This window comes from Electrona antarctica (assembly GCF_951216825.1).
Source record: "Electrona antarctica genome assembly, contig: scaffold_205, whole genome shotgun sequence".
In the NCBI taxonomy this organism is placed as follows: Eukaryota; Metazoa; Chordata; class Actinopteri; order Myctophiformes; family Myctophidae; genus Electrona; species Electrona antarctica.
In genome coordinates this window covers 61,118-74,808 of record NW_027638570.1, presented here as the reverse complement: position 1 = coordinate 74,808, position 13,691 = coordinate 61,118, and the positions used below count along the sequence as shown (strand labels likewise).

At 43.7% G+C, this 13,691-nt stretch overlaps 2 protein-coding genes across 6 annotated transcripts in view; both read left to right on the top strand.

Moving 5' to 3' along the window:
• mcrs1 (microspherule protein 1) overlaps window positions 1-7,909 on the top strand; it is a 42,820-nt gene extending 34,911 nt beyond the window's left edge. For all 3 annotated transcript variants that reach the window (XM_079530832.1, XM_079530833.1, XM_079530834.1), the window contains 5 exons: window positions 1,614-1,706; window positions 2,305-2,387; window positions 2,584-2,671; window positions 5,927-6,054; window positions 6,584-7,909. In XM_079530832.1, the coding sequence (XP_079386958.1) occupies window positions 1,614-1,706; window positions 2,305-2,387; window positions 2,584-2,671; window positions 5,927-6,054; window positions 6,584-6,670 (479 nt within the window). In that variant the 3' untranslated portion in view covers window positions 6,671-7,909. The remainder of the gene's footprint in view (window positions 1-1,613; window positions 1,707-2,304; window positions 2,388-2,583; window positions 2,672-5,926; window positions 6,055-6,583) is intronic.
• suox (sulfite oxidase) overlaps window positions 1-13,691 on the top strand; it is a 147,008-nt gene that overhangs the window by 85,261 nt on the left and 48,056 nt on the right. Inside the window, exon 1 of one of the 3 annotated variants that reach the window (XM_079530827.1) lies at window positions 13,096-13,339. The exons of 1 other annotated variant lie outside the window; for it this stretch is intronic. The gene's annotated coding sequence lies outside the window, so the exon portion shown is untranslated. Of the gene's footprint in view, window positions 1-13,095; window positions 13,340-13,413; window positions 13,453-13,691 lie in introns of those variants that run through there. One more of the 3 variants, XM_079530829.1, reaches the window with a different exon arrangement.

The following is a 13,691-nucleotide window of genomic DNA, read 5'->3' as shown; positions in this document are numbered from 1 at the left end:
AATATAACGATACAGACACCTCCCTGACAATATAACGATACAGAGACACCTCCCTGACAATATAACGATACAGAGACTCCTCCCTGACAATATAACGATACAGAGACACCTCCCTGACAATATAACGATACAGAGACACCTCCCCGACAATATAACGATACAGAGACACCTCCCCGACAATATAACGATACAGAGACACCTCCCTGGAAATATAACGATACAGAGACACCTCCCTGGCAATATAACGATACAGAGACACCTCCCTGACAATATAACGATACAGAGACACCTCCCTGACAATATAACGATACAGAGACACCTCCCCGACAATATAACGATACAGAGACACCTCCCCGACAATATAACGATACAGAGACACCTCCCCGACAATATAACGATACAGAGACACCTCCCCGACAATATAACGATACAGAGACACCTCCCTGACAATATAACGATACAGTGACACCTCCCCGACAATATAACGATACAGAGACACCTCCCCGACAATATAACGATACAGAGACACCTCCCCGACAATATAACGATACAGAGACACCTCCCCGACAATATAACGATACAGAGACACCTCCCCGACAATATAACGATACAGAGACACCTCCCTGACAATATAACGATACAGAGACACCTCCCTGACAATATAACGACACAGAGACACCTCCCTGACAATATAACGATACAGAGACACCTCCCTGACAATATAACGATACAGAGACACCTCCCTGACAATATAACGATACAGAGACACCTCCCTGACAATATAACGATACAGAGACACCTCCCTGACAATATCGACACTTTGTTTATTTGTGGACCACAATGCTTACATGAGACGATTCTAAGATGAGCTGATGTTATCCTCCATAGAGAAATGACTTCTTATATGAGACGATTCTAAGATGAGCCGATGTTAGCCTCCATAGAGAAATGACTTCCGCAACCCAAGGGATGAGCGATTGACGTCAGGACTTTGCTACTCTAGAGACAGTTAGATTGTTTAGATAGCAGTTCCATGCTTGTACATGTGTTCATACATACATACATACACACATACATACATACATACATACATACATACATACATACATACATACATACAGTTCATAGTACAAATAATAATGATCATACCCACACTGTGCAAATATATCAAGAGGTTCAAGTATTACAGTATTCCTCCCTGTGATCTCACTGTGTTCCATCATGGTTCCTCCCTCTGATCTCACTGTGTTCCATCATGGTTCCTCCCTGTGATCTCACTGTGTTCCATCATGGTTCCTCCCTGTGATCTCACTGTGTTCCATCATGGTTCCTCCCTCTGATCTCACTGTGTTCCATCATGGTTCCTCCCTGTGATCTCACTGTGTTCCATCATGGTTCCTCCCTGTGATCTCACTGTGTTCCATCATGGTTCCTCCCTGTGATCTCACTGTGTTCCATCATGGTTCCTCCCTGTGATCTCACTGTGTTCCATCATGGTTCCTCCCTGTGATCTCACTGTGTTCCATCATGGTTCCTCCCTGTGATCTCACTGTGTTCCATCATGGTTCCTCCCTGTGATCTCACTGTGTTACATCATGGTTCTTCCCTCTCAGAGCTCATGATCTCGGATCGTCATCAGAAACGGGAGATCAGACAGTTGGAACAGGAGTTGCCTCGCTGGCAGGTGCTGGTGGACAGTATTACAGGTAAACACGTTTCACAAACTCTTCTGACGCTAATAACTCTGAATCTAAATCAATGATTCCAATTCTAACCAATGATTGTGTTTTTGACGCCCATCGCTAGTCACATTAGAACAGACCTGGGCATTGTACACACAATGCGTCACAATGTGCCGTGAGCCGTGAGCACACTGACGACCCTAACCCTAACCCTGACGACACCGTTGTACCACACAGTCAATCTCACATGAACGTGCTCACATGGACGTGCTCACATGGACGTGCACACATGGACGTGCACACATGGACGTGCACACATGGACGTGCACACATGGACGTGCACACATCCGCACACACTGCCTGCCGAACGTCGTTGTTGTTTAATTTTAATGGTTGTGACTCGTCTCAACAATGATCTCACGCTGATAGTAAGCGGCGCGACATGAGGTTGTGAAAGTGGTACCGCTGCCTCCAACTATTAACATGTTTTAACGTGTCTCTCCTTCAGGGATGAACCTGCCAGTCTAATGTTCATGTTTAACATGTGTTAACATGTTTTAACATGTTTTAACATGTTTTAACATGTGTTTAACATGTTTTAACGTGTCTCTCTGTCCTTCAGGGATGAACCTGCCAGACTTTGACAACCAGACTCTAGCAGCGCTGAGAGGAAGGATGGTCCGCTACCTCATGAGGTCACGAGAGGCAAGTTCCTCTTTAATTCACAGCTAATGAATATTCAATCGTCTAATAATGGCAAAGTATCCAACCTTCCCACAGATCACGCTGGGCAGAGCACATGTTTGAACACATGTTTAACATTTGTTTAACTAGTTTAACATGTCTAAACATGTGTTTAACATGTTTAACAGTGTCTAACATGTGTCTAACATGTTAACAGATCACGCTGGGCCGAGCCACCAAGGACAAACAGATTGACGTGGACCTGTCGCTGGAAGGTCCCGCCTGGAAGATATCCCGGAAACAAGGTGACGTTTAAACACTCCCTCCTGACGGTCACTGTCTCATCTGGATGAGAAACCAGGTGACGTTTAATAACTCCCTCCTGACGGTCACTGTCTCATCTGGATGAGAAACCAGGTGATGTTTAATAACTCCCTCCTGACGGTCACTGTCTCATCTGGATGAGAAACCAGGTGACGTTTAATAACTCCCTCCTGACGGTCACTGTCTCATCTGGATGAGAAACCAGGTGATGTTTAATAACTCCCTCCTGACGGTCACTGTCTCATCTGGATGAGAAACCAGGTGATGTTTAAACACTCCCTCCTGACGGTCACTGTCTCATCTGGATGAGAAACCAGGTGATGTTTAATAACTCCCTCCTGACGGTCACTGTCTCATCTGGATGAGAAACCAGGTGATGTTTAAACACTCCCTCCTGACGGTCACTGTCTCATCTGGATGAGAAACCAGGTGATGTTTAATAACTCCCTCCTGACGGTCACTGTCTCATCTGGATGAGAAACCAGGTGACGTTTAATAACTCCCTCCTGACGGTCACTGTCTCATCTGGATGAGAAACCAGGTGACGTTTAAACACTCCCTCCTGACGGTCACTGTCTCATCTGGATGAGAAACCAGGTGACGTTTAAACACTCCCTCCTGACGGTCACTGTCTCATCTGGATGAGAAACCAGGTGATGTTTAATAACTCCCTCCTGACGGTCACTGTCTCATCTGGAATGAGAAACCAGGTGACGTTTAAACACTCCCTCCTGACGGTCACTGTCTCATCTGGAATGAGAAACCAGGTGACGTTTAAACACTCCCTCCTGACGGTCACTGTCTCATCTGGATGAGAAACCAGGTGACGTTTAATAACTCCCTCCTGACGGTCACTGTCTCATCTGGATGAGAAACCAGGTGACGTTTAATAACTCCCTCCTGACGGTCACTGTCTCATCTGGATGAGAAACCAGGTGACGTTTAATAACTCCCTCCTGACGGTCACTGTCTCATCTCGAAGGAGATTAAGGGCCGATTCATACTCCTATTTTACCGCTGTTTCGGCGCTGTAGTGCCGAAATGATTTCGGCTCGTCAGAAATTTTCAGTAGCACCGAAGAGCGGACTTTAGGACGTGTATGGAGGAAGTGTATGGAGGAAGTGTATGGAGCAAACCTTCCTTTAGGAAGTGTATGGAGCACACCTTCCTTTAGAAAGTGTATGGAGCACACCTTCCTTTAGGAAGTGTATGGAGCACACCTTCCTTTAGGAAGTGTATGGAGGAAGTGTATGGAGCACACCTTCCTTTAGGAAGTGTATGGAGCACACCTTCCTTTAGGAAGTGTATGGAGGAAGTGTATGGAGGAAGTGTATGGAGCAAACCTTCCTTTAGGAAGTGTATGGAGGACACCTTCCTTTAGGAAGTGTATGGAGCACACCTTCCTTTAGGAAGTGTATGGAGCACACCTTCCTTTAGGAAGTGTATGGAGGAAGTGTATGGAGCACACCTTCCTTTAGGAAGTGTATGGAGCACACCTTCCTTTAGGAAGTGTATGGAGGAAGTGTATGGAGGAAGTGTATGGAGCAAACCTTCCTTTAGGAAGTGTATGGAGGACACCTTCCTTTAGGAAGTGTATGGAGCAAACCTTCCTTTAGGAAGTGTATGGAGGACACCTTCCTTTAGGAAGTGTATGGAGCAAACCTTCCTTTAGGAAGTGTATGGAGGACACCTTCCTTTAGGAAGTGTATGGAGCAAACCTTCCTTTAGGAAGTGTATGGAGGACTCCTTCCTTTAGGAAGTGTATGGAGGACACCTTCCTTTAGGAAGTGTATGGAGGAAGTGTATGGAGCACACCTTCCTTTAGGAAGTGTATGGAGGAAGTGTATGGAGCACACCTTCCTTTAGGAAGTGTATGGAGGAAGTGTATGGAGCACACCTTCCTTTAGGAAGTGTATGGAGGAAGTGTATGGAGCACACCTTCCTTTAGGAAGTGTATGGAGGAAGTGTATGGAGCACACCTTCCTTTAGGAAGTGTATGGAGCACACCTTCCTTTAGGAAGTGTATGGAGGAAGTGTATGGAGCACACCTTCCTTTAGGAAGTGTATGGAGCACACCTTCCTTTAGGAAGTGTATGGAGGAAGTGTATGGAGCACACCTTCCTTTAGGAAGTGTATGGAGGAAGTGTATGGAGGACTCCTTCCTTTAGGAAGTGTATGGAGCACACCTTCCTTTAGGAAGTGTATGGAGGAAGTGTATGGAGCACACCTTCCTTTAGGAAGTGTATGGAGCACACCTTCCTTTAGGAAGTGTATGGAGGAAGTGTATGGAGCACACCTTCCTTTAGGAAGTGTATGGAGGAAGTGTATGGAGGACTCCTTCCTTTAGGAAGTTTATGGAGCACACCTTCCTTTAGGAAGTGTATGGAGCACACCTTCCTTTAGGAAGTGTATGGAGCAAACCTTCCTTTAGGAAGTGTATGGAGCAAACCTTCCTTTAGGAAGTGTATGGAGCACACCTTCCTTTAGGAAGTGTATGGAGCACACCTTCCTTTAGGAAGTGTATGGAGCACACCTTCCTTTAGGAAGTGTATGGAGGACTCCTTCCTTTAGGAAGTGTATGGAGCACACCTTCCTTTAGGAAGTGTATGGAGCACACCTTCCTTTAGGAAGTGTATGGAGCAAACCTTCCTTTAGGAAGTGTATGGAGCAAACCTTCCTTTAGGAAGTGTATGGAGCACACCTTCCTTTAGGAAGTGTATGGAGCACACCTTCCTTTAGGAAGTGTATGGAGCACACCTTCCTTTAGGAAGTGTATGGAGGACTCCTTCCTTTAGGAAGTGTATGGAGCACACCTTCCTTTAGGAAGTGTATGGAGCACACCTTCCTTTAGGAAGTGTATGGAGCAAACCTTCCTTTAGGAAGTGTATATGGAGCACAAACTAGGTGGTGTGATCAATGACGAAGGTCTTAGGACCGAAACCTTTGCTACTTTTAATTGCACTTTGAGCACAGAGCACTTTATGAGCATGATAAAATACAATATATTTATTTTCTTAAGTCTCGGTCTAAGGAGTTTTCCTTCATTTTTTATACAGTGAGTGCGTCTTTTTCTGTCCAGTTTTTCTCTATGTTTTTGAGACCACCGCTCCTGTAGTCAAGTTTGAAAACAACTCAAAATGTAATGCACTTGTCTGGAAAGATTTATTACAAGCCTTAATGTCAATCCCTTGCGTTATGGTTCTACGTTTTGTATTGATATATTTTCTGTTTTCCAGGAATCATCAAACTGAAGAACAACGGAGACTTCTTCATGGCCAACGAAGGCAGACGGCCGATCTACATCGACGGCAGACCAGTTCTGTCTGGGACCAGGGGGAAGCTGAACAATAACTCTGTAGTAGAGGTAACTAGGACCAGGGGTAACTGGGACCAGGGGGAAGCTGAACAATAACTCTGTAGTAGAGGTAACTAGGACCAGGGGGACCAGGGGTAACTGGGACCAGGGGGAAGCTGAACAATAACTCTGTAGTAGAGGTAACTAGGACCAGGGGTAACTGGGACCAGGGGGAAGCTGAACAATAACTCTGTAGTAGAGGTAACTAGGACCAGGGGGACCAGGGGTAACTGGGACCAGGGGGAAGCTGAACAATAACTCTGTAGTAGAGGTAACTAGGACCAGGGGGACCAGGGGTAACTGGGACCAGGGGGAAGCTGAACAATAACTCTGTAGTAGAGGTAACTAGGACCAGGGTGACCAGGGGTAACTGGGACCAGGGGGAAGCTGAACAATAACTCTGTAGTAGAGGTGACTATCTGTCTGCACTTAAAAACAATATAGGCTTAACATGTTTGTCTTCCTCAGATTGATTGATGATGTCATAACGATGTCTTCCTCATATTGATTGATGATGTCATAACGATGTCTTCCTCAGATCGCTGGCTTACGCTTCGTCTTCCTGATAAACCTGGAGCTCATCTCTCTGATCAAAGCTGAGGCGGCCAAGATGAGCCAGCAGTGAACCTGTCTGTCTGTCTGTCTGTCTGTCTGTCTGTCTGTCTGTCTGTCTGTCTGTCTGTCTGTCTGTCTGTCTGTCTGTCTGTCTGTCTGTCTGTCTGTCGAAGAGGAGTAGAAGTGTTGGACATTAAGACTCACGTATGGCCGTAGATCCTCCAGGATCAGATCTCCACCTACCGTCTGGTAGCTCCGGTCCACAGCGTTGGAAGAACCTACCCATACACACGTCTGGTAGATCTGCTCCCTTAGAAGTGACTGATGAGCACGCTATGAGGACCGTTTGTGCTGCGCCAGGTCGCGCCGCACACGTTCGCAGCGCTCGCGCAACTTCTCGTCTTTGCATTGACTTTGTTTGTATGTAATCGCGCCGCTCTAACCATCCAAGTCTGAACGCACCTCTAGTCGACAGCCTTAGGAGGAGTTCTCCTTCAACACTATGTTACTATAGCTCTGGTCCATAGTGTTAACACTATGTTACTATAGATCTGGTCCATAGTGTTAACACTATGTTACTATAGCTCTGGTCCATAGTGTTAACACTATGTTACTATAGCTCTGGTCCATAGTGTTAACACTATGTTACTATAGCTCTGGTCCATAGTGTTAACACTATGTTACTATAGCTCTGGTCCATGGTGTTAACACTATGTTAGCCACACACGGCCACATGCAGCGGTGCCAACCAGAACCCAACTGATTAAATGAACACGTTATGAGGACTTCTAACATACATTTTGATAAGACTTAATAATAATACACACCCTGAAAAGCAAGAGGGACGGACAGGATTTCTGCTCTTTTCCATAATGAGGACACTGCGATGTTGGAACCTGTTTATTCATAATGAGGACACTGCGATGTTGGAACCTGTTTATCCATAATGAGGACACTGCGATGTTGGAACCTGTTTATTCATAATGAGGACACTGCGATGATGGAACCTGTTTATTCATAATGAGGACACTGCGATGGTAGAACCTGTTTATTCATAATGAGGACACTGCGATGATGGAACCTGTTTATTCATAATGAGGACACTGCGATGATGGAACCTGTTTATTCATAATGAGGACACTGCGATGGTAGAACCTGTTTATTCATAATGAGGACACTGTGATGGTAGAACCATCTTATACTGGTTCCATCTGGTTCTATAACAACCTGTTTATTGTTTTTTCAAATGTTCACAATACTGATTATGTTGAAATTCTACTATTAAAGCGTCGTTGTTTTTTTTCCAATATATTGGAGTCGATGTAATTTCCTGTTCTGGTGAATTTTGGGACTTTTATCAAGCTTTCTTTACTCTAGCATTTTAATATGATGGGTACAGTTTAAACCATTTTAAAATGATGGGTACAGTTTAAACCATTTTAAAATGATGGGTACAGTTTAAACCATTTTAAAATGATGGGTAAAGTTTCAACCATTTTAAAATGATGGGTACAGTTTCAACCATTTTAAAATGATGGGTACAGTTTAAACCATTTTAAAATGATGGGTACAGTTTAAACCATTTTAATATGATGGGTACAGTTTAAACCATTTTAAAATGATGGGTACAGTTTAAACCATTTTAAAATGATGGGTACAGTTTAAACCATTTTAATATGATGGGTACAGTTTAAACCATTTTAAAATGATGGGTACAGTTTCAACCATTTTAAAATGATGGGTACAGTTTAAACCATTTTAATATGATGGGTACAGTTTAAACCATTTTAAAATGATGGGTACAGTTTAAACCATTTTAAAATGATGGGTACAGTTTAAACCATTTTAATATGATGGGTACAGTTTAAACCATTTTAAAATGATGGGTACAGTTTAAACCATTTTAAAATGATGGGTACAGTTTAAACCATTTTAATATGATGGGTACAGTTTAAACCATTTTAAAATGATGGGTACAGTTTAAACCATTTTAAAATGATGGGTACAGTTTAAACCATTTTAATATGATGGGTACAGTTTAAACCATTTTGAAATGATAGGTACAGTTTCAACCATTTTAAAATGATGGGTACAGTTTAAACCATTAAGATACAAATCGTAAGCCTACAGAAATGTATTTGATGACTGAAGCAAATCAAGCAATGTAAGACACAGGGTCCTGGCACAGGGTCTCAATTTGAACCCTGATGCCTGTCAGTCACAATGTGGGACAGGGTCTCAATTTGAACCCTAATGCCTGTCAGTCACAATGTGGGACAGGGTCTCAATGTGAACCCTGATGCCTGTCAGTCACAATGTGGGACAGGGTCTCAATGTGAACCCTGATGCCTGTCAGTCACAATGTGGGACAGACAGGGTCTCAATGTGAACACTGATGCCTGTCAGTCACAATGTGGGACAGGGTCTCAATTTGAACCCTGATGCCTGTCAGTCACAATGTTGGACAGGGTCTCAATTTGAACCCTGATGCCTGTCAGTCACAATGTGGGACAGGGTCTCAATTTGAACCCTGATGCCTGTCAGTCACAATGTGGCACATGCAGGGTCTCAATTTGAACCCTGATGCCTGCCAGTCACAATGTGGGACAGGGTCTCAATTTGAACCCTGATGCCTGCCAGTCGCAATGTGGGACAGGGTCTCAATTTGAACCCTGATGCCTGTCAGTCACAATGTGGGACAGACAGAGACATGGTCTCAATGTGAACACTGATGCCTGTCAGTCACAATGTGGGACAGGGTCTCAATTTGAACCCTGATGCCTGTCAGTCACAATGTTGGACAGGGTCTCAATTTGAACCCTGATGCCTGTCAGTCACAATGTGGGACAGGGTCTCAATTTGAACCCTGATGCCTGTCAGTCACAATGTGGCACATGCAGGGTCTCAATTTGAACCCTGATGCCTGCCAGTCACAATGTGGGACAGGGTCTCAATTTGAACCCTGATGCCTGCCAGTCGCAATGTGGGACAGGGTCTCAATTTGAACCCTGATGCCTGTCAGTCACAATGTGGGACAGACAGAGACATGGTCTCAATGTGAACACTGATGCCTGTCAGTCACAATGTGGGACAGGGTCTCAATGAGGGAATTTGCCATAAATCTGATCACCCTACTGCACATGTAAACAGAGCTGCTAAATAAATCGGAGGTGTTTTTGTAGCTATTTAAATAATATTGAGGAAAAAATACTGCTATTTCCTCAAAGATGCTGCCTTTTGTCTCAACAGCTACTGTATATACCCGGTTTAACGATGTAATTTCTGTACCAACAGAGTCTGTTTCCCAGGTCATTTTGTTAACGTATATTTTCTCAAGGCAATAAATCTCCTTTGAATTGAATGCAGCGCAGATGTTACAGGTAAAGTTCAGAAAAAGGAAAAGTACTGTTACTTCATTTCAGCTGCATTTACAACATATATAGGAAAATGTAGGCTTTGCTGCCATCTAGTGGTTGATGTTGGTACCATTAGGAGAGATAACAGGCAAACGTTGATCAAAACAACAATTCGTCTACATTCTCTAATTGTCTAGACTTTACTAAGTAATGCAGATGTTTAACAATAATTGAACTCTTGAGAGAGTAAAATGGTCAATTTGGTTTCATTTTATGAACGGTCCATTTGGTTACCAACTCTCCATTTAGCTGGGACCACCTGAAACCCCCTCGAGGACCACTGGTGGTCCGCGGACCACTGGTTGTGAACCAGTGCTGTATGCGGTCTGCGATAGCTTTATTTAATCTTTATTCATATTAATACAAACGTGACGTCACGTTACAAACTGCTTAATGTTGTTCTAAAAGGCAGATTATTTAACACAAACTGTCGATTAAAATACATAACATTTTATTACAAATAAACACTTGTTTTTATTATTTTTACAGTTCTGAGAAACTAGCTAGCTGGCTGACTAATAGCTCCTACAGCTAGCGGATGTAAACACGGTCACGTGACTCTGGTCACATTATAATACAGAGGTTTCCGGTGTGTTACGTTGAAATCGGTGAACCTACTGAATTCTGTGACTCTGTACTGCGGCTGCGCCGTCGTTGCCATGGTCTTTGGGAAATGTAGTCCTTGAATGTTGTTTTACAGGCCCATCCCTATGATTTATAGATCTATTCTAAAGGCCCATCCCCATGTACTATGGATCTATTGGTATTCATATGGGAAATGTAGTCCTGAAATGTAGTTCTTCCATCCACCCATATGGTGTATGGGAAATGTAGTCCTTGAATGTAGTTTTACAGGCCCATCCCTATGATTTATAGATCTATTCTAAAGGTCCATCCCCATGTTCTATGGATCTATTGGTATTCATATGGGAAATGTAGTCCTGAAATCAAAATGTAGTTCTTCCATCCACCCATATGGTGTTTGGGAAATGTAGTCCTTGAATGTAGTTCTAATTGGTCCATCCACATGTTTTACAGATCTAATTGGTCCATCCACATGTTTTACAGATCTAATTGGTCCATCCACATGTTTTACAGATCTAATTGGTCAATCCACATGTTTTACAGATCTAATTGGTCCATCCACATATTTTACAGATCTAATTGGTCAATCCACATGTTTTACAGATCTAATTGGTTCATCCACATGTTTTACAGATCGAATTGGTCAATCCACATGTTTTACAGATCTAATTGTCCATTCACATGTTTTACAGATCTAATTGGTCAATCCACATGTTTTACAGATCTAATTGGTCCATCCACATGTTTTACAGATCTAATTGGTCCATCCACATGTTTTACAGATCTAATTGGTCCATCCACATGTTTTACAGATCTAATTGGTCAATCCACATGTTTTACAGATCTAATTGGTCCATCCACATATTTTACAGATCTAATTGGTCAATCCACATGTTTTACAGATCTAATTGGTTCATCCACATGTTTTACAGATCGAATTGGTCAATCCACATGTTTTACAGATCTAATTGTCCATTCACATGTTTTACAGATCTAATTGGTCAATCCACATGTTTTACAGATCTAATTGGTCCATCCACATGTTTTACAGATCTAATTGGTCAATCCACATGTTTTACAGATCTAATTGGTCAATCCACATGTTTTACAGATCTATATGGTTCTATAGATCTACAGGCCTCTGTCGTCAACCCTAAGCCATTCCAGCCTGTCAAAGTGGGCAGGGGTGAGGTGGGTTCGGGGAGTGAGGCCAGATCAACATATGGAATAAATTCTGTACAGGCCATATATGGAGTGTGTCTTGAGTGTATAGGGTTTGATGAGAACAGATCAACATATGGAATGTCAGAACGGGTCAATGGATCTAATGGTAGCAGCGGGGGCAGTGTATTGAATATACAGGGTTTGATGAGGGCCCAGGTAGGGCCGGGCCTTAATTTTACGGGCCTGTTGAGAACTCACCAGCAGCTGGGCACGGCTGCACTAATAACTTTGGGGCGGGCTGTCTAGAGTTTGAATGGACAGGTATTAGTCAAAAGGGAGACCCCATCGAAGAGGAAGGATGGATGGGGAAGGATCAACATATGGAATGTCAGAACAGGTCAGCTCCATATGGAGATCTAAGGGTTTGAGGTATGAGGCTCCATATATGCAGGTCTAGATGATGATCCAATCTTCTCCATGTATGGCTATCCATACATGGAGGGGTTTGATGAGGTCAGTGTCGTGATCTTCACAGCCATATATGGAGCGTGTCACAAGGTGTGACGGACTGACGTCCATATTAGCCTGATTATCAGACTGTAGCTTTCTTGAAGCTTCAGTCTGACATTGTCTCCTGTCTGAGCGATTTCAAGGGGGAGGGGATTAGAATTTCCCTCAACCAGTAGCCATTGGTGTTGTTTTTCCCTCCTTCCTCTGTGTGTTGCGCTGCGTGATGACGCTGAAAACTGGACTCGGCGCTGATTGGTTGTTCGTTAGACCCACCCCCACCACCGATTCTCATTGGATAATACATTTTTGTACCGAAGAAATTATAGGTTCACAGTGCAACACCAGACCAAGAGACGCAGTCCACTCAGAGAGTGGGCGGGGTCTTTGGGCTGGATCCAGGCTACGTCCATATATGATGGTGTGATGTTTTGCAGGTATTCATAGTAATCTGCGACCTACCGTAGCAATCAGTTTTTGGTAGTCGATCCCAGATAATCCCCCCAATCATCACAAAGGCAACACAGGAATATGCAACGAGCGCAGCACAATCAAACAGCTGTCAGTGAGACATAACAGCTACTCTCTCTCTCTCTGCTGTTACCTCGAAAATACAACGGTTTTACGGGGCGACTTGTCCGGACTTTTGGGGGCGACTAATCCGGACTTTTGGGGGCGACTTCACCGGGCTTTGGGGCGACCGATCTTCCCGTTGGGACGAGTTGGAAAAGGGGCGAGCGGTCTCGTATTCGCTCAGACTCAGTCAGTGTGAGTCTGTGTGTTGATAACAGAAACAGTTCTGCTGTTCTGAGTCACATTACACATACATGACAACAGGCTGATATACAGCTCTGCTGTCACTCTGCTCTGTGAGGAAACAACTCTACTCTACAGCTCTGCTGCACATTACACATTACACATACATGACAACAGGCGGAGATCTACAGCTCTGCTGCTCTGTGAAACACAACTCTACTCAACTACAGCTCTGAGTCTCTGAGAGGAAACACAACAGCCTGACAGTAACGGACTTTTTTCCTCGGAGGTGGAAAGCCTGGTGAGGCGAGGTTAGTAACGAAACACAACGTGTCGCAGTTTAAACTAAACGGCATCTCTCTCTGTGTGTATGTGTGTCACTGTGTGGGGCTTTTATTAAAGAAAGGCTTCTGTTAAATTAGAGGTGAGTACTTTATCATGTATCAGTAGAAACAGAAGCTGTTTTTACAGCCTCGAGTTCAACTGACAACAGAGAGTGTTTACTGTTGGATGAGTGAGTGAGTTAGCAACTGTGGCTAGGAGAGATGCTAACAGACAGCAGTAATGTGGTGTATGGATGGACACACACACACACACACACACACACACACAGTTGATGTTTAGCTGCATTGTTTTATGGATTCATACCTTTTGGGGTAAATA